The sequence below is a fragment of the Balearica regulorum genome, chromosome 9 (assembly GCF_011004875.1).
Source record: "Balearica regulorum gibbericeps isolate bBalReg1 chromosome 9, bBalReg1.pri, whole genome shotgun sequence".
NCBI classification, from domain to species: domain Eukaryota; kingdom Metazoa; phylum Chordata; class Aves; order Gruiformes; family Gruidae; genus Balearica; species Balearica regulorum.
This window is the reverse complement of record NC_046192.1, coordinates 18,579,259-18,603,809: the sequence shown is the minus strand read 5'-3', so window position 1 is coordinate 18,603,809 and position 24,551 is coordinate 18,579,259. Positions and strand designations below refer to the sequence as shown.

At 46.7% G+C, this 24,551-nt stretch overlaps 1 protein-coding gene across 1 annotated transcript; it reads right to left on the bottom strand.

Annotated features, from left to right (window-relative positions):
* Positions 1–3,519: 3,519 nt before the first annotated feature.
* EIF2B5 (eukaryotic translation initiation factor 2B subunit epsilon) lies at positions 3,520–23,849 on the bottom strand. Its single transcript, XM_075761405.1, has 16 exons — positions 23,655–23,849; positions 22,302–22,426; positions 21,403–21,588; positions 21,128–21,305; positions 19,949–20,029; positions 19,130–19,207; positions 18,737–19,049; positions 17,962–18,107; positions 17,519–17,657; positions 16,786–16,887; positions 16,035–16,142; positions 15,055–15,145; positions 14,161–14,284; positions 8,010–8,135; positions 6,378–6,488; positions 3,520–5,290 (listed from the first exon to the last, which is right to left on the bottom strand). The coding sequence occupies exons 1-16, from the start codon at positions 23,805–23,807 to the stop codon at positions 5,225–5,227; spliced, it is 2,127 nt and encodes a 708-aa protein (XP_075617520.1). The 5' UTR covers positions 23,808–23,849; the 3' UTR covers positions 3,520–5,224.
* Positions 23,850–24,551: the final 702 nt, after the last annotated feature.

Genomic DNA, 24,551 nt, shown 5'->3' with positions numbered 1-24,551 from the left:
CCGGCGATGGACTGGAACCGGGGCTCAACGGGCACCCCGTGAGGGGCACGGTCCGGCGCATCCTCGACCCAGACCCCTACCACTATCCAGCCCGCACCCTACCCCCAAGCTCGATCCCGCACCGATATGAGACCCCCCGGCTGGAACTGCCCCCCATCAGCCCCTGCCCGCCACCCCTCTCCCCGGGATCATGCACCCACCACTGCTCCTGCTGCACCCCAGCTGGGTGCATGCCCCCCAGGACCGCACCCCTCATCACTGCCCCGGCCCTGCATAGCCCCAAAACCTGCAGATGGGACTTTACATCCACGTCCCCTTATGCACAGCCTAGCACTCCCCATGCACCCACATTCCCAGTGGGGTGGCACGTGCACATATACCCTTCCCAGGCTCCCCATCCCCATTCAGCTTTCATCCCCTCTTACACCCACTGATGCTGCTTCACACACATGGTCATTCCTGTGCCACACGTGCTTCCGTGACCTGCAACCTCCACGGCTTCTCATGTACACACCCCAGGTCCCCCCCCTTCCTTCTCTGCAGCCCTAGTCCTTTTTCACACACCTCCCAGCCTTCCCCACACTCCTCTTACAACTACACACCCCTCGAGTACAGCTTACATGAGGCATACCCTGCTCTACCATGTCATCCCATGTCCGGACCCCTTTGAACTCCCCGTACTCCACCTCTGATGGCCACCCCACACAGAGACTCTGCTGCACCAGAGGAGCACAGTACCTCCCACCCCAGTTCCTCTCCAGCTGTGGCTTCCCTCCAAACCCCTTGTTACCATCCAACAACCATCCCTGAAGCTCAGGCACTGGACACCAGAGTCCCTTCACGTTCCCCAGCCTCCTTTCCTCACCGGACTCCCTCCTCTGCTCTTTATAAGCATTCTCCTTTCCACATACCATGGCCTCTTCAACTGTGCACATCTCAGCTCCAACCGCCCCTTGGCTCTGTGTTTTTTTCCCCGTCCTCTCTCTCCCCAGACCCTATCACTCTCTTACCTACAGTCGGTGACTCCAGCCCCTAGGACTTGCCTCTGTGCCACAGCAGCCTTGGGCTGGCTGGCTTCCACTTTGGACACTTCGCCAGCACCCAAGGGGCACCAAGGAACCATCTCCATCAGCAGTTTCCTGGAGCTGTGGCCAAGAGCAAAGCTGGGGTGGACAGAGCTTGGGGAACACCCACCACCAGGAGGGGCAAGAACCACCTTGCACCGTCCTGGATTAAAGGGAAAAAATGCAGAGGAAGAACCACACCATGGGCCCGCACGGGGCGTGAGACTGGGTCACCAACCCTCAGCGCAAGGCTCACCTGCTGTAGGAAGAGCAGCCAGAAAGATCTTATAGGGAACAGAGCCAGCTCCTCGGGCTGGCAGGCAGGCGTGAGCTAAATAGTCTCCTCATGTATGAAAGAGTCCTATAGGCGTTGCTAGCAATTATCTGGGCAGTGCTGCTAAGTTGGGTGAAGAATCTGACATTAAATTAAAAAAAAAAAAAAACCTCAAGGGAAGACCTCAGGTAAGCAGAGTTTGTAAGAGGTGTGAGGCTCTCCCATGTTTCCACATCAGCTCTTGGAAGACTGTCACTTCCTCATGCTCAGAGCTCTGTGGTAAAAGCCTGCATACCTGGAAAGAAGAATCCAGGTCAGGAACGGAAAAGTTTAGTTTAAGCTGCTTCTTATTGTGTCAACCCTGGCAGAGCTAATCTTAAAATCTTTTTGCAACGTCTCCCTGCCCCAAAAGCTAGGCCCACATGAAAGAATTGTAGTCTTCCCCTGACAGGGCCACTCACTTGCCCACCTCCCAGCACAGTTGTGGCTGTACCCTGGAGCCTGTATCGTATGCATTCCACACCTTTCCGCTTTCTTACCAAAAGGACGCTTTTCTGAAGTGCCGAGCTCCCAGGGGAGCACCTGCAGCCAGAGGAGGGTGGAAGGAGATGAAATCTCATTGTTACAGCTGCCTTTCCTTTTAGAACAGGCCAAGCAATTGAATAGACTCAATCGATAGATTGATCAAACTGCTCGCAGAGGTCTTGTGAAGTATGACTCGCTCTTAATGAACGGAGGTTAAGAACATGGAGCCAAAGAAAAGTAGCAGTAGGGGATTGTGCTGAGCATTCTGGGTCTGCAAGGAAGAGTTTCTGAACAGCCTGTTGGCTTATGCCTACATTTAAAAACTGCAGCATCAATAGCATTGCTTCTCCTTACAGAGTAAACAGACTCTAGGCATTTTGTGCATCTTGAAACAGCCCAAGTCACAGGTGGATGTACTTGAGTTCCATTGCTTAGACCTTTAAGCAACACAAAACTATTATTTTTTTCTAAAAGGTGTACTCTTGTTAACTGAAGTCCTGGGTTTGATACAGGAACACCAGGTGACATTCATCCATCCATCCATGTCAGATAGGAAGTCAGAGAAGTTGACTACTATGGCCTTAGGAAAAAAAAAAATACTTACTACTTACATTGCTAAACAAAAAGAGAAGGATAGCAACCATTCCGCAATGAAGGTTGCTCTCAAAGGCATTTCTAGTCTTCCAAACAAATATAAATCTTGATTGGAAACAACAAAAAGCATCAAGCCCACCCTTTACTTAAGCAATGCAATTTTTGCTCCTTAAGAAGTACATGCTTACCTGCCCATAAGGATGCTGCACCATGCCAGAACCCCACCTTGGAGAGTATCGAGTGTCCTACTTTGTGTCTTTTTTGCTACTTTATTCTTGGCTCCTGTAAAACCACGCCACCACACACACCAGAGGTCTGACGGGTATTTGGTCATACAGCAACGTTCTCCCCTTGGACCTTAACCCCTGGGTAAGAAAGCAGCTTACACCACGAAGAAGTTGGCTACTATGGAGCAAAGGAGGAAGGAATGTGGAAAAAAACTAAAGTGGAATTGCTACTTGGCACAAAGAACCAAGAGCCTCTGGCAAAAACTGAGCCATTTACAGAACTACACGTTAAAGCTATTTTGTAAGCCATCTTCACGTCGTAAAAGGAAAAAAAATACTGAAAATGCCCAAGGAGATTTTAAAATTACCAAGTCTTGCAGCTGTTTTGTAAATGGTTTTACTAAGAGCTCTGTAGCTGTCCTCCCGCCCCCTCGCCACCAGCTCTTACTCCCCTACGTCAGGAGGGCATGATGCAGCACCTAACAGCCAGCATTCCCACAAATTCTCATCGTGACAAAGGAGAACAGGTTTCATAGGATTTAAGGTTCATCTTTGCAACATAATCCTGTACAAAACCAAACTTCACCCATTTCGGGATTCTAAGTTCAGAAGTTTTAATAAACTGTTCTCTAGTTGTAAACAATGAGGTCATGAGTTATCACTGAACATTTATACCAATTCAATGCTGTGCTGATTTCCAACCTGCCTATTATGTGCTTAAAATCTCGAGCAAAAAAGTAGCGATGAGTTATTTAGTTTACCTGTCAATCCCTGCTCAGGCACGTACCACAACTAGAGACATATAATTCAAAATAAAACAAAGCAAACAAGCCAGTAACACCAGGATAGTTTTTATTTGCTCCCTGAATTAAATATTGGCAGATACAGAAAATTCAGATACCAACTATTTCCCCAACATTTACAAGACTGTGTTTGCAATGTCAGAAAACAAGCACATTTACGCACAATCCTGGCAACTGATAGTGTGAGTGCACAAGATCGCCCTGCCTGACCATCGGTTTTTAAGAGGCAGTATCCCTGGTCTCTAGCATCCAATGCTGTCCCCTCACTGACAATTGTGGCACCACGGAACGGCCAAGAAAATATCCTGAGTGGGCAGCTCCAGTGCATTTCCCCCCTGCAAAGGATTTATTCCTCGCTCCTCCTGAAGGGGCAGAGGCAAGGTCAGCACATCCAACCACCAACCCACCTACGAACACAAGCTGATTCTTGTTGTGCCTTTTTTGCTCTGTTCTTTGAGAGCGGGGAAGAACACAGCACAGTGATGCTGTTCTTAAAGACCCTGTTGCTGCCACACGTTGTCTGTGCTAGCAACAAAGTGCCAGAAGCACGCTCGTTCCCTGCTGCATGCCAAGTTGCTCTGCGGCTGCTGAACTTTACAGTGGGTTTGCAGCACTTTCCCCACTGTCTGAGGGAAGTTTTCAAACAAATAAAAAGGACATGAAGTAAACAAGTTTGTATAACTGAAATCATGTGGAAATACAAAGCACGTGCTGTTGAAGGAAAGACCATTCACTCCTTTTCTCACTGGAGCAGAACTTAGGAACTTGCATCCTCCTTAAAGCAGCTGGTGCAGTCAGTGGCCCCAGAGCAAAACACAAGAGTAGTTGGTGCAGCAGGAGGAGCCAGGCATCTCCGCTCCCTTTTTATAAAAAAATAAAGAAACAGACACTTTTCTAAAATGTCTGCTAAGCTGGGGACACACACACAACAGATCACATCTAAGATGTAGTGGCCCATACCGCATTTCACTGGCCAGTGCACATCCACTATTAGCCAACCCCCGCTGGGGGAACTAAGCACGTATTATCCCCTGTTCTACAGAAGGGGAAAACACATGGTTTTACCAACTCTACTGTGCAACCTCATGTTAGATCCTAGCACGGCAGAGGGCAAGAGATTTTCCCTTTTGGAAAGATCATAGAAGTGCCTTGTAGGCTGCAAAATGCCTTAGGCATCCTCAGATAACTGCATCTTCTCCAGGCACAGAAACTCCTGAATCCCAGTCCTCCACTCCAGATCCTAATCCACATGCTCCTACTCACCAACCTTGCCAGTGTCTCTTCAGCAGGAGTTCTCTTAGCTCCAGAAGCAACAATGACTCCAAATAACTTAGCTGTATGACCATTCTTCCACAACCCCAACAGTTAGATTTATAAGGGCGTTGTATGCATTTGCATCTATTTGCTCCCTTTGTATTAGTAACAAGGACCTCCCAAAATATAGGTTATAGTATATGACATCCCAGCTCCAGAGGGATTTGAGGTATTACCACGTCCCGCTTTTCCCTTATGGTTTTTACACTGGGCTGCAACCATCCAACATAAGGTGCCACTGGGCGAGTAAGGGAGGGAGGGAAGTGGCAAAGTTGGGAACACACAACTTAATTAATGATGGGATTGTCAGTCACTTCGATGTCAGGCCCCACATCTACACATCATGCACTGGCATTGATCTTGCCCTGCCCACTCGGCCCAGAAAGGCAGTGAGAGTGCCTCTTCTCATGCCAAGCCACCGTGTCAGTCTTGGTCGCCATCAGACGACTCTTCCTCTGCCTCCTCCAGCCACTGGATAAACTTCTGAAGCTGCAGAGAGAATGAAATGTAACTGGGTAACAACTGACACCGAACAGATGCTGGGAACGCTCAACATGCGTCAACGAGCACCACTATCCTGCACATGACAGAGTCTTTCTAGGAGGCACAGAAACAGAGGCAGATTGAGGGAGAGAGAGACAAAAGTTTAGATGAAAAACAACTGGGATGCCATGGACAAACCCAGACTCGTTAGATTCCTGAGGGAGATTCCTCCAGTCAGACAATCCCCACAACACTCAGCAAAAATACAAAAGTTTGAGGGTTTTTCAGAGCTTGAGGGAGAAGGGATGACAGCTGCACCTTAGCGGAGACGTTTTAGGAAAACTCTGCTGGGAAGAGCCTACTCCCTGAGAAATTGCTATAAAGAAGGCAGCTCATTTTACCTTTTAACCAGGCTAGAATAAGCAGCTGAAAGCACTGCTGACCTACATTAAAAGCTGACTTTGCAAAGGTTTTAAACAAAGTTGGAGTTCTTCAGAGATGGCTTTTTAACCCTGCTCCTCTTCCAGATCCAGAGAGGAGGACTGGAACGGAGCTCAGCCAAACTGCAGCACAAAGTTCTGCCTGATGGAGGGGAGAAGTTTATAGGCTCCTTGCAACATAAGCCAAATGAAACCACTCAGTACAGCAAATGCTTAGAAATATATGTGAAGGGATGGGTGAGCCAGGAATGAAAGCTTCAAAGGAATTGCATGGGGCCAGCACACAGGGCATTGGCCTAAAGCCCATTTCAAATGGGTGTTGGCTTAGAGAAGCCATGCTGCCACTCCAGAAAACGCTGGCCTCGTGCTACAGAGAGCCCACTAAAAACAATCTCCCTCTCCTACTACCTCCATTCCTCATCCAAACAGGACAATTATGGCAGAACACACAGAAACGTCTGTTCTGGAGAACAAAGTTGTGTTGCTTAGTGTTCAATGCACTGGTGTGTTACTGGCCTAACATGTAATGGCAGCTGCTCCACAAAAGGTGACAGTGGCACCAAACTCCACTCAAAGTTTCTTTTAGCAGCTGTTGTCTCTCTCTCTCTCTCTCCCCCCCCCCGCCCCCCCCTTTAAACACCTTTGAGACTTACCCGCTGGTTTTTACGAAGCTGCTTTCCCTTGTCAGACGTGTCCCGTAAAGAGAACCAATTGAGAATTACATCTTCTTCCAGAATTTCCAGCTGGTAAAACGTCATCAACACCTGCATTGATTAGAAAAGAGCAACAGGGCTCTCTATAAACTCTTTTGGGGCTAGCTTGTGTCCAAGCACAAAGTTTGCACATAATCTATGTCTCACAGCTCCATCTTCAACAGAAGGCACTCAGTCTGCTTCATTTTGCTTGTATTGTTAAAAATAACTGTGCTTCTCCTACCGAGCCTTATGTTCCTGACAGTTAGATGCTATGACACATTATGAGTCAAAGTTCAATCCCCATCAGCTTCAGCTCTGTGGATGCAGGGTATGATTGAGAGCTGCGGGCAACAAAGGGCCACAGAGGATGTCAGTTCAAGACGTTACTTAAGTTCTCTTTTTCAAGCACCCCAAAACCCATCCACACAGCAGATCTAACAAGCAACTCTTATGCAGGCACAACTGTGACCTGCGCAGAGAAGTGCGTGAATCTATCCAGCCCTGCCCCAGGCTCCCTCCTCCTGCCAGTTCTCTCTTAAAAGTGCCTTATGGCAGGTGTCAAAGCAATTGGTCATTCATCAGCTCAAACTCCTGCCCAGTGCAGCGAGGGTAAGATGCAATCATGCTTTCTCAGGGTGCCTTTGTGCTCAGGCAGAGCAGCCACTTTGCAGTCAGTCTCCTTGTGGCAGAGCACTGACAAAGCTGGCTGCCAACTCCAAATATAAAGTGTCACTTCAATTCCCGGCCTCCAGGGAAACCCAGGCCCCTAGAACAATGGACACATGCCAAACAATTGCTGTAATTCAAGGACATTTTGGCTCACCAAACTGAAGGCTTTTGGCTTCAGTCCTAAGTGCTTTGCCATTAGCCAGAAGCACTAGGTAGCAGGTTAGGATTACTCTTTCTTGAGGAACCAAGAGTTAAGCAGGCTCTAGGAGAGCTCTTCCAAAAGAGACAGGGGCTTCCTGAGACACTGCTAAAGGAAAGACTGGTGATCCAAGTCAAATGCTCTCAGTGTGATAGGGCAGAAAGAATACAGGGACAAAATATTTTTGAAGAAGGGTGAGGCGGAACATACTGAAAAATCTCAGAAACGAGGAGATAGGTAATAAGCCACATGTCAGCTCCCCTTTATTCCCAGTTTCATAACTAGCTCAGCCTGAGTGAAATCCCCCCCTTATTCCCAGCTTTGCTTGTTTTGTACTCTAAAATAGGATAAGCCATTTGGCAGTTAGATCCCAGCGACCAGAAAGAGACAAAGTAAAGTTCTTCCTAAAGCAAGCCTCTGGCCTTGCCTCTTCCAGTGTCACACAACATGGGCATCCTGGTTAGAAGCTGCAAAATAGCAGCTCCCTGCAGGCTGCATGCTGGTAATTAATACTAACCCTCAGCTGTGCTCCCTCAGAGGCACAGGCAGACATACAAGTGGGGTTTTTTAAAGCAATTATTATAGATGGATCTTCTATACACCTTCTCCGCTGAGACCTCAAATTGTCTCCTCTAAAGCAGACAAGCTGATGATGCAAACAGGATGCATTTCATCATGAATCTAGCAAAAACAGGTGCTCAGAGTTAGGAGCAGATACTCACTTTAGCTATCGACGTGCAGAGACTGTCATGTTCCAGGAAGAATTCCTCAATGGCAGATAAGGCATTCAAGTGATCTGATGCCCGTTTTATGTAGTTCTTAAACAACGGGGTCCAGTTCTTCAACAGCTGCAGGGGAAAAGCACAGAAGAGTTCCTGAGCTGAGATGGATGTGTGCGCTCAGCCCTGTTTCTCAGCTGTGTTGCACTAAGTACTGACTCAGGGAAGCATTTTAAGAAACCATTCAGCAGACACTTAATATATTTGTCCCGCTCTGTCCATGAAACAAATGCTATTAAGTCTCACATGCGCAGATAGGACCTGGTTTTACTAAGCAGCTTTGAGGATATCTGTTAGCTTTCTTGGTTTCGCCTCTCTGGATGGAATACTAGATTATCACAATAAAAGTGTTTAGTGGAGTATGGTATTCAAAGAAAATCACTTCACAGCAGATCGATAAGGAGAAGTACATACATGCTACTCAAACCTTCCCCCCACAGAGCAGCTGACATTTCAGTAGAACTCTCCTTCAAAGCAGAAGAGCAAATAAGAAAAAAAAAAAATGAGAAAAAGATAGTGCCAGGAAAACTATCAGTCGAGTAGAAGTGGACAGTGCAAAATAGCCACCCCTAAAACAGGAACACAGTGGAGCAGCCTCTAAGTGCAAGTCACGTGCTTGCTGTGTGTCTACAGGCTTATTTGGATTCTGGAGTCTGCTGCAGGGAATGGGTGGGAAGGATGAAGGGCAAGAGGTTGTTACACTATTAGCTGATCTCAGTTTTCTCCTCCAAGGCTTGTTTTTTTATGATGTCTTTAGTTTAATGATTTTAGTGTTGCCTATCCAAACAGTATTTCTGTCCGAGTCCCCCACAGCTCTTTCACTTGTACATATCTGGAAAACAAGCAGCAGGGAAAGCTCTGCAAAGCGGTGCAGACTGACCTGAATCTGGGATAGGAGGTAATAAAGATACTTAGACCCCTGTCCATAACAATTTTAAAAGGTATCAGAACTAGGATAAGATACAAAAATTCCTCATTGGACACATCATAACCAGACCATCTTACAAAAACATTGTAGGAAATTAAATCAGAGTTCCACATCTTTTTTAAATGGATTAATTCAACAGCAGACATTCCTGAAACTACAGCCCTGGCAAGCCCGTACAGATATACTCTTTTGCTATGCCTTCAACAGCATCTTCTTACAAACATATATGGTCCATTTTGAAGGGAAGCAGGTAATTCACAGGGGCTTGGGGTGTGATGAAGAAGCTCTGAGACACCTACATTCAGGGTTAATCAGCATTATTCCATCCAGGACAGCTGTTAACTGGCAGTAGCACCGCCAGACGGAGAGCTCCAGGTCACACAGCGGAGCTAGAACCCGGGCCAGCGTGGACTACCAAAGCTTGTACTAGGAAACAGTGCTCAACTACTCCATAGTATGTCATGGTTTTACCCCAGCGGGCAGCTGAGCACCACGCAGCCGCCCGTTCACTCCTCCCCCCCCCATCAGGATGGGGAAGAGAATTGGAAGAGTAAAAGTGAGAAAACTCGTGGTTTGAGATAAAGACAGTTTAATAGGTAAAGCAAAAGCCGCGCGCACAAGCAAAGCAAAGCAAGGAATTCATTCTCCACTTCCCAGGGGCAGGCAGGTGTTCAGCCATCCCCAGGAAAGCAGGGCTCTGTCACGGTAACGGTTACTTGGGAAGACAAACGCCATCGCTTCGAATGCCGCTGCCCCCCCCTCTTCCCCCAAGCTCTTTATAAACTGAGCATGACGTCATATGGTATGGAATATCCCTTTGGTCAGTTTGGGTCACCTGTCCTGGCTGCGTCTCCTCCCAACTTCTTGTGCACCCCCAGCCATCCCGCTGGCAGGGCAGTGCAAGAAGCAGAAAAGGCCTTGGCCCCGTGTAAACACTGCTCAACAATAAGTCCATAGAACAAAAACATCTCTATATTATCAATGCTGTCTCCAGCACAAATCCAAAACGTATCCCCACACTAGCTACTATGAAGTAAATCAATCCTCTCAGCTGAAACCAGGACAATAGTACTACACTCTATCAGCTCTTCAGACACATTTGCTATGCAACCATGCTGGAATTTGCATGTCTCAAGCAGAAACAAAGGGGATTAGTACAAACAAACTGATCTGTATAGTAGTACATCAACTGGCTCAAGGAACAGCAGTAACAGCACAGAATGATCCTAATCATCACAGTATCACAACAAAAAGCTGAGGGTTGCATGGCGTATTTCCAGAAAGGACTTTAGCCTTAGCAAAATGCTTAATCCTAAGTACTCTTCCCTCCTCTACAACCATATCCTGCACTTTTATTATCCTTTGGAATTCTTCACCTCAAATGTAGTAAAGCTACTAGCAAGTTCCTTCCAGGCTAAGAAATATTTTGTAATACCTTTCTGTTAACGTCTTTAAATCATAAGCAGGCACAATTCTAACCAGAAGCTATTGAGTTTCTGAAAGCAAGTAATTTATAAAGAAAGCAGAGCTATAAACACTCACAACCCCAGGACTCAATACAGTATGCCTATTGCTGGGAAAGAAGAAAAAAAATATACTATCTCAGGTCAAGAGCATGCACTGTACTGTAACCGGTGCTAATGGGAAAGGCAAGGCTCAGCCCCACAGAGCCCTAAGCAAAAACACACCTATGAGCCTGTATGACCAGAGAGGCCGTTTTGGGAGTTTCATGAAAATCTGAACTGGGAATTAGAAGCTTGCAATTATTTTAGATTGAATAAGAGACTGAAAAATGTGAAGGGATACCTGACAAAGAGAGCTATGGACAATATCATAACTTTCCAAGCTTTGACTCCACCTGGGTAACTCCTCAAAACTATCTACAGTCTGGAGAAAGCAATCAAATTCCTCTGACAGGAATTTTTCATTGGATCTGGTCAGTGAAGCTGTTATCAACTTCAACTTCAGAGAGGTTTGTGATCCACTTTTCTTTTGCCAGAAGGACAGTCTTGACACCAGGCCTATTTTACCCCTACCTCCAGCACAGAACACCATTATGAAGTATGTGCAAAGCGCAAGGGACAAAGCCGTAATTCCAACCTGTTACACCATAACGGCATCTGTGCTCATCACCATAAATTGCTCCAGTGAAAGCAGAGATCCATTTGGTCCCTGAATAAGTGATCCCATGTCGTGTTCACTTGCGTGACATTACAAAAGAGTAAGGCTCCCTAACAGAAATCTGAAGAGGTGCACCACACATGGTCGCTGCCGGGCAGCAGCGCAGGCACTGGCCAGCTCAGCAAACCGAACTGCTATATTGCCTCCCCAGGGTCCCTTTAGACATCCTCACCTACATAACCTTGTTTGATGCTGCTTCAGTGACAACAGAAGCACAGCCTTCAATTTATCAGCAGGTTCAGCCATGTTTGCTCAAATAATTTCTACAGTTCTAGGAAAGGTCTGGTTTTCTGTACAATCTCTGGTTTACAACTTGTACAGGAGCCGAACAAGATCCTTGACATACATCGAACTGGATAACCTAATTTCTCAAGCCTCCATGTTTCATCTGAAAAATACCCACAGGCATATCCTTTACCGGATGCTTGTTTACTAAAATTGCTGTAACACTTCAGAGCTTCATGCTCAGGGGCCAGCACTTCAGAGCACATACTGTGGTTTCAAGTCAAACCATACATCATAACTATGGCATTTCCACAATTTCCCCTCCTGAGCTGTCTGGGACCACTCTACCATCACTCTTACATAAGAAACCCATCTTCCTTCAGCATCTCTTAGATTTGAGCTACAAGGACAGCAAGAGACATAAAACAGTTCTGTAAAATTCAGTGAGCTTCTGATATTCACCACTCTCAGAATGCAAGTATCCCCATCTCATACAAAATAACACTTTGCCATATGTAAACCATCATAAGCAGATCTCAGCCTAATACCACTGCTAACTGAGGCAGTTACAGCTGCATAGCTACACACTTCAGCTACACGCTTTCATTATGTACTAACCTATACCAAGCTAGTGCTTAGGATTCTCAGGGTGTAAGTAAGTATCAGTAAATTAATGGAGGGTACTTCTTATTAATTAGGAAACCACAAGTTTCTTGCTGCAGAAAAGCTACTGTTTCAGATGCTGTACTAACATGCACGTTCTGCCCGAAGAACTGTTCTCTTCAGAGCACTGTTGGTAAACACACAAAGCCGCTGCCCAGGAAGACCATCGATGTCTGTTTCATATGCCTTTGAAAGACAATTCACTACCTCCACTAGAGACACATCTCAACTCAAACATATTGGTTGTAATGGTGACTAACATCACGCATGCAATTGCACATTAACAGCACACCTCACCAGGATACTGCCTTCCTGCTGATTTCAGTACAGCACAACAATTCTGCACACAGTAAAGACACCGAGGCACAAAACTGTCCCAGAGAAGGATTCAGTAAGAAACTTCCTGGTTGTTCTTTACAAAGGAGCACATGGAGAAACTGGGCACCATAATGATCAATTGGTTTGACACTTGGATCTCTTTGATAAATCTAAGGATAATTTGTGTTTCATAAATGCACATGCCACTCAATTCCCTGCCTAGAGAAATTCCACTTGTCCAGGACACAGGGCACAGTCACCCTGAATATTACATTTAGATTATTATCGCTTCTCACTAAAGGTGAGTTGATTTGCTATCTCTGCTGCTAAACATGAGCATCAGCTTTCCTATGATGAAATATATATGGACAAAGTTACTCAGAGATAAGCCCTTCATGTACTTCCATTGTCTTTAGCTTCTAAGGGATCTTGGGTAATTACACAAAACATTACACATTTATATAGTATCCTTTACCCCAGACTAGAATCTCTTCTGACTGGGTGCTGCAGTGAAGTTCTCCTGTCCGACTCATGCTAGATCAGGAGCCCAATCTGGGAGACGAAGAGATGCCATATCCTAGCTGGGAAAAAAACCCCAACCCATTCTACACAGCTACCAACTCCACACAACCTGTTGTCTAGATGTACTGCTTTCCACTTTCTAACACCTGCTCTGATGTTCTCTACAGTCCTCCTTCAATTCTCTTTTTCCAGGAGAAGAAAAAAGAAAAGAGTCTGGAAAAATTAACAAAAGCAAGCAGAATTTAAAGAGTGAACAGCAAAATCTCACTAAGCCTTCTGCTGAACAGATCAATTCACATGGATGTTTCTTACAGAAGGCATCTCCACTGTCCAGGAGATGAATTAAGTGCCATGCTTACAACCTACATAAAGAAGAATTAGTTTTCCACCCCTCCCCATCAATTGGAAGCACATACTTCCTCAGAGAAAGGATGATGAGGATGTCTAGTGTTCCTCTTTAGCTCCATCTCCTAAAAAACCTAAACTAGTCCTTCCCAAACAGGTGTCAGACCTATTCATTCTGAAAGAGCACCTTTGTAACCTGTAGAGTTTGCAAACTCAAAATACACAAATGGGGTATAGCAAAGAGACAAACACACTACAATGGCTTCAGCTTGGATCAACAAAACCGTGAAGACAAGACTGCCTGCTTTTTAAGGCAGACTCTATCTTGTCTTCCTTAAGTCAGGAAACAGAAATCGCTCTCACCCAATTATACAACCCCCGTCTCTTTAGAGACACAACAGAACTCTGTATCTTTGCTCAAAGACAACAGCATCGTGCCTTTGCATTTGGCTGGAAAAAAAATGGCACCAATTACAGCATGCAGACAAGAAAGGCCTTGGGAAGGATCCTACTGGGAGAGGAGTGTTCCCTGCTGCCCCAGGGACAGGGCTTATGATGGACTGGAACCACATTCCTGGAAAGCAAGACTGTAAAGACATCTCCAACAGTCCCTCTCTTTTCTCTTCAAAAAGTGATGCACTTCTATCACACACAGGAAACAGAAACAACCGTAGGTACTGAAGTAGAGCTCCCCACACCTACAGTCTCAGCTGAGTTTTGTCAAGCAGGTACGATAATTTCCATTCAGTTTTACTTCTACAGAAGACAAAGAGGCTCATGAACTCAAGGAGTTCAAGTGCCTTCAGGCTTAACTGAAAAGACTTCTTGGCCTGAAAGTACCTGGGGCATCCAGACAGACACCTACACACTAGGAGACAAGCCCAAAGAAGAGTCAAACAGAGCAGCACTCACAGGAAGTAACGCTGAGAAATAGTTCTGGGAGTCCAGGTTTGCATCCAGCTGCTGCAGTGGGAACTCCAGGATCACTTTACTGAGCACCTGAATCATCTCCTTCAGGCTAATGTTATATGCATACCTGCAAGGAAAAAGGCAAAAACCCCCAACATTTCACACTATCTGATCTCTGCAGACTGTGGTTCTTCATATCTTTATGCAGCAGAAAATTTGATTCTCTTCTTCCAGACTGTTTGTTTGGTTGTTTTTTCTAAATATTCAGGCAATAAAACCACCTTGCATTGCATCAGGCCCTGCATAAGGCCACAAGTCCTGAAAATCTGCTATCACAGCAGAACAAGTTGCTGCAGGGACAGCACCCTCACATTTACTGGAGTGCTGTAGGAACACTGTTGTACAAAAGAAGGGAAACAGGTTTGTATTTCAGAAATACTAGGTAAAAGGTACCCCGATTACGTGTGCTAGACTTGCTGCTGTAAAAACAGAGTGCACAAGCCACGCCACTGCACAGCCCCAGCTGCAGGCAGCTGGCTGAATGTTGCAATGCACCGAGCAGCAGCCCCTGCATGAACTTACAGGCAGCCTGTGCCAAGAACTGGCTTGCTCTCTTCAGTCCACAGTTACTTAACAGCAATTCAATCTCCTGTTACAGAATTGGGGCAGGAAAAGCCTAACCACTGAGGATGCTATAGATGCAGCTGGTGCTCTCGATCAACTCCTGTCGTCATTCAGTCATGATCTCTAATCGGCATTTCTCATGCTCTATACTGATAAAATTAATGTTTAACAATCAAACATGGGTATTCACATGATTTCTCCTCTTCTTTCTAGATCTGTTGTCAAACCCAGCTGTTCAGCATAAGGGACAGCATCCCTAAGGGAAACACTCACTTGAGGGAGTTGATTTCCAGGACCAGGTTGTCACAGGAAATGTTTTCTTCTTCACCCCTCTGTAAAGTACCCACAACCTCATTCTGGAAAACTAATGAAAGAAAGGACAGGTAGTTAGGTATGAGAGGGAAAAGCACAGATTCTTCAAACTGTTTATTACTGAAGAAACAAAGGAAGCATTCTGACACAGACATCTATTTGTTCTCTGTAAGCTGGCACAAACCCGCATCGACTAAACTTATAAATAGTGGAATATAATTCAAATAAAGGAGATGACCTACTGGATATCATTGATCTATCCTCACAAAACAGTACAAAGTTATTTACCTCTGCAACCTGTTAGAGCAGAGTTTCTACTATACTTTTACAGTCTACTCTTTCCTATTCAGACAAACCTCACCTCCTCCTAACTAAAGATGTGAATTCAAACGTAAATTTTATTGGTTTAATTTCCTTTGGGGACATATTTTAATGTGAAAAAGGTGTGTTTTTTTCCCAATTTGGCTTGAACCCCTTTCAAATCCAGGTAAGCTTAACACAACAAAACAGAAACCCAAAACATATCTGCCAAAAGAGGCAGCTCGTACAAGGACATTTAATTCTCCGGTACGATTACAGCAGTAAGCTGTCTACACAGGGAAACTCTGCTGGACCTTCAACACAATCTCTGAGTTTAGGCAATGACACTGCCATTTAAACAGACAACTCAAGGAGGTCACTTTCCTGAAGGCCCACTGATCAGGAGTGAGAAAGATGGAGGATCTTTGTCTACCTTCTCATCCTTGGCTGCCGTGGGTTAACACAACGGCAATACAAGGGATATTAAAGAACTCTGTAGAAAATGCTGGAAGTGAGGTCAGTAAACCAACATAGTATAGATATCCACAAATTTTCCAATATACCTAAAGAAAGCAGCACAAATCTCACACTCACTGCATTATCTGCAGACTCGTCATACTTCTTAAAAGGCCATCTCTCACCTTTGATATCATCTAGCTGAGGGGATGCTGCCCGACTGTCTGGCTCCTCAGAGCCCATGCTCACATCCGTGTCTGACTCACTCTCTTCCTCTGAATGCATAGCTGGGCCTGATGAAGAAGAGAAGACACAGCATTCAACGCTCAAAAGCTGCAACTGTCACATGCATGAGGAACCAGGTGTTCCAGGGACTTCCCAACCAAGTCAGCAACTATCTGTCCTTGCAAGAAAGCTTCTGCTTTCAGGTCCAGATGATGAGATTTGCTGCAGAGGGATGCTACAGCTGGCACTAGCAGAATTGGACTTTTTTAAAGAATCTGCAGGCAGACAACAAAGGACAAGGACAGAAGCAAAAGCATTTTGTGCAGACTGCTGACTCACGATGGAGCAATGTCAGCAGACACTGTCACTAGCAGGAAGAAAGCCAGCAGTACCTGGAATAGCCAAAGCATATTCCCTCTAAGGGAGGGCCTGGTATCCCATAGCGAGCCATTCACAGACAGCTGCGCGTGTGAGCGTAGAGTCACAGATTTAATGAACGTGTTCCACAGAGCACAGGAAGAGAGAGAATCTGGTCCACCACCTGGTTTCACCTCTCACCTTGCCTCCACACATGTATGTTATCTGCAGCCAGTCTGCTTCACAAAGCCCAGGTCTTACTCTAGACACCATTATGAGCATCCCATTCAGCCAGTTTCCCTGACACAGGTCTGTCTGTCCATCCCCAGGTGACTACACTAAACTTTTCCTCACCCCATAGGCTTTGTCTCTGCTCTTCTTCATCCTCTTCATTCTTGTCATCTGCTTTCCAGAGATAACCTCTGCCCTCTGAACCTACATCCTTTTTATTGTAACCTGAAAAAGAAACAGCCATTAGGGGGTAGATGTACTGGATCTCCTTACAGGCAAACCTGAAATAGACTGGTATAACCGCTTATTACTGCCCCTAAATATCCTTCATCAAGAGGGAGCTGGGGATCCTGCAGATGCATACAGATTTCAGCTTTTATCTTCTCGCTTGCCTTGACAACTGACCAACTTACTCTTCCCTACAGCAGCAACATTCAGCTGACCATGTTTAGATCCCTCCACAAACCCCACCTGGTAGAAATAGTCTTTCACAAGGACAAAGTCCTTGGACACAGTGCAGGTACAAGGACATAGATCTGGCAACCTGCCTTGAACTGAACATCTCTTCCAACTTCAGCTTATCATCTCCTACAAAGCTCCTACTTTAAGAAAAATGGAAAATAGCTGAGTCTCCACAAATTTTAATACTGGGGTATTGAAGCACATCTCACTGTCCAACCTGAGCCAAATATCCTTGCTTGCCCTACTGAAAACACACATGTTCCAAGCTGGATGCAGCACTAAGCTCTAGCCTGGCACTGGGAAGACTAGAATAGGGGAGGGAAAGACCCGAAAAGATCACAGAAGGCAGAGCCCTCTGCATAGCCTGAGTGCATGGAGCCAGAGACTCTCATACCTTTCAGTTTCACTTTGCTTTCCTCCTTGTTCATGCCAGAATCATCACTGAACTGGTCATCATCCTCTTCCTCCTCATCTGGTGGGTGCAGAGAGATCACTGTGCCCTCAGAAAGAGTGATGCCTGGACCTACTACTACCTGCAAATATATGCAAAATATCTTAATGAAGAAATTCCCTAATTGCTCCCTTGTACCTTCACCAGCAGGGACAACTGCTCCGGACAAGCTGTATACTAACAAGTATAACTGCAGACATCAGCACTGCCAGATTACATACCATCCTACCCTAGCCAAACAAAAGAAAGAAAAAGGCGGGAGCAGTAGCATATCCCCCACCACTGCAAAAAGGTTTGGAGCAGCCCTGCATTCTGGTATGGTCTAGTGTAAGTCTAGTAACTTGCCAAGCAAGGCAGAAAGCCGAACAGACATAAATACAGCTCACCTGAGAAGAGAGGACACAGCGGGGCTTTAGCTTTACTTTCTCCTTCACTTCAGCTTCATCGCAGATAACGGAATGACAGATCTCCACATTATCTGCTATGTGTACTTTGTCCCAGAGAAAAGCTCCGTCCAAAATTACTTTATCACCTGTTATACATCACCAAGCACAAATATGTTAAGCAAGGCAGTTTGCTGCTCTCCCACACTGCTGAGTCCACTAGAAAGCATCTTGCTGAATCCCAGTGCCCTTGATGCATGACGGATGTTAGATGAAAGGTAAAAATTTGCCTTAGAGGCCTACGGTCACTTCTTACCCAAAGCTAAAAGATGAGTTTGTTCTCCACAGAGACTTAACAAGTTGGCAGTAACAACTGACATCTTAGTTTTGCACGAACACAGCCAAATCACAAAAAAATTCCAGTCAAGACTAGGCAGAAGGAGTACCAGGCAGCTCACAAAACCACGGACAGATGTCCCTCATTTGCAGGATGCTGGTGGGTGATAACTCTAGATCAGTAAAGGTCATGCGTTCCCTACTGCTGAAACAACTTATTTGCACCAAGTACCTTCCAACTTTCACCATCATTATGGTACCCTGAAAACTTTAATCTATTTCCTGTGCTGGAAAACCAAGCTCTTCTCCCTTCTTCCCACTAGAAGTCAATCGGTACCCACCTATCATCCTCTCTCAGAGCCAAATGCACTTTAAAAACTAAATCCCAACAACCCGCACCCTTGCCTGGCAATGCCTGCGCGTCCCCCATTCTTGTACTCACCTATCCTACAGTTCTGCCCAATAACGCTGTTCGTTATGGAGCAGTTGCTGCCGATGACCGTTCCCTGCCCAATGAGCACGTTCTCTTCCAGCACGCTGCCATGGCCGAGGCTGACATCCACTCCCCGGTAAATGTTGTGTTTAGAATGGGTGTAACTCTGATTCTTGTCATCGGTAAAGTTCATTTCTGGAGTCAAAGGATAAACCCAACGCCGGATGATGTCAGAGCACACAGCTTCGTACATCAGCAGGTTGCATATATGGGCACCGTACTCTTCTGTTGTTACATGCATATGGATCTGGTTCCCCAGGACCTGGGAGACAAGCAGGAGCACATCAGAGGATTCTCTAATGCAAGGTAATAGGATCTTCCTTGTAACAACCCTCTCCTTACCTCCTCATTCACCAACAGACCACGCACAAAGTCATCCCGTGTCTGGTAGTCAAAATTGTCTGTGAACAGCTCAGCCACCTGACAGGAATAAAACATAAAGAAATAATATAGTTAGCAGAAAATGTTGCCAGGGAAACCAGATAATTAATGGCTGTTCAGTGGTTCTCAGAGAGCAGAGTTATACACTACAGGAAAGTGATGCTCTTGCCTAGAACAAAGCTTTGATTCCTTCTGCTAGGAGGGTTGACCTTCCCATCTCTTCCTCTTAACAGAGACTATGAACAGATTCTGGTTTTCTGAAGGGGCAAAACATTACTTTAGCATTTCCAAGCAATCTGCCCAGCCTTACTTTGTAGTTTCACTCCCAAATGAAGGCTGTAGACCAGCTTTTTCAGATGGTCTCTCTCAGGAAGAGATGTTAGCAAGCCTAGGCTGGAATAACCCTGAATGTTACCCTAACATGGTACCAGCTTGCAAGTACTGACACTTTTCCATCACATAGCCATCACCTCTGCTCCACAGATGTTACTATACTTTAAGTGAAATCACTTATTCTCCAGAACAGTCAAATCAGCCAGTCTACCGATGCATCCGCTGTTTAGTTCTGCCTGGGCTCAAGCAGTGGATGCCAGATCCAGACTGAGCACTCACACAGTCTGCAGAGCGGTGCCACATGATCGCTCAGGCTCTCAGCTCAGTCACTGAGCACATCTGGGAGTTCTAGGTTCCAAACCTAGTACACTCAGGCCACATGCACCCCCTGCACACCAGCAGAGCAATGCGGATTGAATTTTGGATGCTGAGAAGGGCAGAGCTCACCTGTGGAGAGCAGATGCTGATATGACAATCCAGCAAGTCATGGCGCACCTCGACATTCTCAATTGAGTTCTGGAACAGACTCTGAAAGAGGAAAAAATTCAGACGATCTGACTGCCTCATGCAGTACCGAGTCCCAAAAGCCTTCTATAAGCCAGGGGCAGTATTGACTGAATTATTAAACTAGCTGAAGTTCTGAAGATCAGAGAAATCTACAATCTACACTGAGGCAAGCTTAGCAGGCACAGCCAGGTCACACACAGAGCAGTGTGTCAGTCAGCAGAGACTGCCCTCATCTTTACGCAGCACAGCTCTCCAAGAAACAGCTTGTACTTCGAACAATCACTTTTCCTCCAGGAAGCTCCTTACCTTAGTTGCTAGGAGCTACACATGTACAAAGAACATTAATAAATCAAAACAAAATATTCATAGCTTCCATATCCCTTGTGGATTTTTACAGCTGTGGGTTGTTTCTTTGTGGTTGTTTTTTGTTTGTTTTGTTTTTTCCTTTTTGTTTTCATAGACTGATTTGTGCTATCATTTGAAGGTAAAAAATAAGCTACTGATTACTGATTTGGAGACGAAAATGCTATATAATTACAGTCTTAGTTCTGAGGTGAAAAAAGAAAAAGGTCCATTTATCTCACTGGAGAAAAACGCCTCTGCAGACATTTACAGAGCATTTACTACGTTATTAGTAGAGCCCATAATCTTTTTAGGTGAACAGTACATGCAGAGGTAATAGAAGGTACCGCCCCTTGCACCCGCTGTTATTCCACTCCCTCTGCCAGGCTCGGTGCTGCTTCAAAATGGTTTGTGTACAACTGTGCTATATGCATCCCAATTTGGGAATCTCTGCGACAGCACAAATCATCCACCTCCCTTGTTTCACACAGGGAAAAGGAGTCAAAAAAATGCAAACACTGAATTGTGAGAAATACGTCTGCCCGATCTTCAAACTCTGAAATGAGTCCCAACCACGTGTGTCCCAGCAAAATTGCACCAAGCCTCAAATAAAGGTTAAAGGAAAAAAAATCCAGTTTACCAAGAGTTACTTCCTATCACCTGCTCCTCCAAAAGAAGCAGCAAGCACAGTTCCCCAGCCCTCTCTCAAGGAGGACCTCCTGGGGTGGGCTGCTTCACTACCACGGCCCTTTTCCACCCGTCAGGTTCCTGACGCACCATAGGAAAGTGGAAGCGTTTCAGCCCCTGGGTTCTCTGGTAGTGAAGGACGCGGTTTGTGGCACTGTCCATAGCAATAACAATGTCATCCTCTTTGCACCTGGCATGGTGACCAGGTGAGGACTCCTTGAATATCATCGTCATCACAGAAACATTCTTTTCCATCTTACGACGTAACCTGAAAAAGAAAGGCAGAACTTTAGAATCCGTCTTCAGAGAATTAAAGCCCAGAGTCTCAGCACACCAGGTAAGTGTATGTTCCTTTCAACACCTACTTGTGCTCTTCCAGTGCTTTGGATATGTTGAAATTGGACACCACATCTCCAGTGACGAGAATGAAGTCGGAACGAACAAGGGACTTCGCATCAACGTCTCGTAGCACGTCACCAAGGGAGCGGTACAGGTCAGAAGTCACAAAGCGCACCGTGTTGGGAGAGGTGTGGCGGCACCACTTGGATTTTCTGGAAGGCGAAAAACACGTTAGGAAGGCATAAAGAGGATATTCTGATAGAGAAAATACTAGGACACAGGGCACCAGTGCACACCACATCCATAAGTGAATGCAAGGAGAATCCTATTACAATGAGCAAACACTAAGGACAGGTTTAGGTGTGCTCATTTGCACACAGCAGATGAACTGAAGAGGGTTAGACTTTGAGACCATTGCGTACGGAAACTCAGGAAACCCGACCCCACTGTGAGCCGAGGTTTGACAATGGAGAAGTTAAAACACAACCCAAGCATTTTCTCAGAAAGCAGTACCTCAGGCAGGGAAAAGACCGCATGCTTCTCTTGCAGGGAAAAGACATGCACGGAGAGGCCAAGGTGCTGACAGCGCTGTTTCCGCATGCTGCACAGCGTGCCAAGGCAGGGCATGATGCAAAAGGTGGTACTCTAATTTACATGGCTACTCACAAGAAATCCCTGCTTTTAGACAAAGGTTAAATGCCAATATAAATGCAGTCCCAAAATACCCAACCCTTTTAACACACTGCACAGCCACACTCCTTCACATGGGGAATGATCTTTTTTTGAGATGAGCTAGGAGACAACTGTTGAAAGGGAATCTCTTGCACACAGTTTTCATCAGAAGGATCAGTGAGACCTTTGAGGCTTGTTGGAGGATACAAGAATTCTTTCCATGATAAAGCTAAAAAGAAGAAACGATTCTTACTGTAAATGCTCTTTTATCTCAGCTGACTTCCAACAGCAGAAAACGAAGGTTTCTTCCACGCCAGTTGCTGTTAGGAACTCCAAGGTATAGTCGATCATGGCTATATTTGCCATAGGTAAAAGAGCCTAAAAAAACCCCAAAAAACAAAAACCCATATAGACAGCTGAACACTCTGTACCTCAACATCAGCAACAGCTTCTTCCAACTTGAGGATATAACATCATCAGCAGTACCAGAAAAATAACATGAGTGACTGCTCCACCACCTTTTATCAAAAACTTTTAGAGTTGATCTAAACAGTAAGAGCTATTTTCTGGGCAGATCCTCAGTTCAGAGAGGAAGGCATAAAAAAAGTGAGGTTATCGCACACAAAACTCTTCAAGACGACCCAGATAAATGAAAGAGACTGGGGGGAAAAAAAAAAAATCCCAGAGTGCTGATTCCCTGACTCAGGCTTTAACTGTTTCAAGAAAAACCTGTCAGACATGGATGATGAAGCCACAGGAATATGAGCGTCCAGAATTAAACAAGGGGGAAAAAAACCCAACCTAAAGTGAAGTGAGTATTCTATTGAATTGAGATTCAAGCCACACTTTTAAACCAAGTTACTGATTCACAACTGAGTGATCTCATACTATTCTTTAATTCATTTTCTGATGTTTTAAGTCCTGAGTTTGCGTGTATAATTATAACCACCACAACCATTTACTCAGCAAACGAGGTAAGATAATTGTTCAGATCTCAATTCTCCAGAAGCGCTCTTCTTTCCTTTTACATACGCCTTTCTGATCTGGATAATTAAAGTGCTTTCCCCATCTATTTTTCTGGCCGTATTCTTTTACCCATTACTGCTAGCAAGGACAAAGATTTTGCTTTTTTTCCCCTATCAGACACAAGCCTGCCCCAACCCGCTCCTGCTACAGCGACAGAAGAAAAGCGAACAGGGCAGTTTGCCTTGCCGTATGGAAAAGCAAACGGCAGCGATCAGACCCTCGCTGCCTCTCCAGCGGGGGACATCATAAACTCTTATAAGCGAGGACAACCGGTCAGAGGCCTCCGCGGCGCGGGGGGAGGCGGGAAAAGCCGCGGCCGTGGGGGCTGCCCGAGCGCTGGGCGGACGCCGGGGCCCAGCAGCACCCCGGGAGCGGCTGGAGGGGGAGACTCATCTTCTCCCGACCCAGCCCGGGGCTCTCACGGCGACCCCGGGCCCGACCACCGCTGCCGGCGAGCACTCCGCCTTTCGCCGGAGGCCTGCCGGTTCCAGCTCCCCGGGGACGGGGGGCCCGGGACAGGCGGCCCCGGAGGAACCGGCCCGGGACAGGTGGTAGGAGGCGGGGAGGGGGGATTTCTCACCCGTGGCCGGTCTTTGGAGATAGGGAAGAAGCGGCGGTTGAAGCTGTCGGCGACCAGCACGGCCTGGAGCGGCGGCGGCGGCTCCTCCTGCGGGTCGGACCCGCGGGCCGCCCCCGCGCCAGCCCCCCGCCTCGCGGTGCCGCGGGCCGCCATCTCCTCACGCTGCCTCACCTGCTCCTTTCCGCTTCCGGGTCCGCGCCGGAAGCAGCGACGGGAGCTCGGCGAGGACAGAACAGCGGCGCGTTCGCAGGTTGGCAGCGACCTCGGTCCCCGCCCTTGCGGTCCGGGCTGCGGGGTTCAGCGGAGCCCAGCCCCGGAGAGCAGGGCAGGCCCTGCCAGGGCCCCGCTCCCCGTGCATGAGCCAGCCCGGCAGGACGCAGGGCCCGGACAGGGCAGCTTCAGGAGGGGTGCGGGAGCTCCTCGCTGCCTTTCGCCCCATCCGTCGGCACTTGCGCGGGGAAGATCCGCCATTGCCGGATGGGTGACCCTCAGGGAAAGCTGTGGGAGCGAGGCGCCCCTGGCCCAACGTGCCTGCGCCTCAGGAGCGGGGGACAGGCGTCTGCGCCCGGGTCCCCTGAGGAGGGAGAGAACGGGGGGGCAGAGCGGCGCTCCCCGCCATCGCGGGGCACGGCCAGGGCCCAGCGGATGCGAGGGGAAGGCGGGAATGTCCCACCCGCAGCCATTGCCCCGGTGGCCTGGCGGGCTGTGTAGTACCTCTGGTGCAACTGGTACTGCTCAAACGGCTATAAAAACTTTCCAAACAGAAATGCGGTTCAGAAAGCCAGTATTGGTTTATTCAGCACTGGGTGCGTGGGGGATCTCTCCTCCTAAGGTGCACTGAATAAGACAACAGGTAATGATAATTGTAAACAACAAAACAAATGCAAATAACTGCTT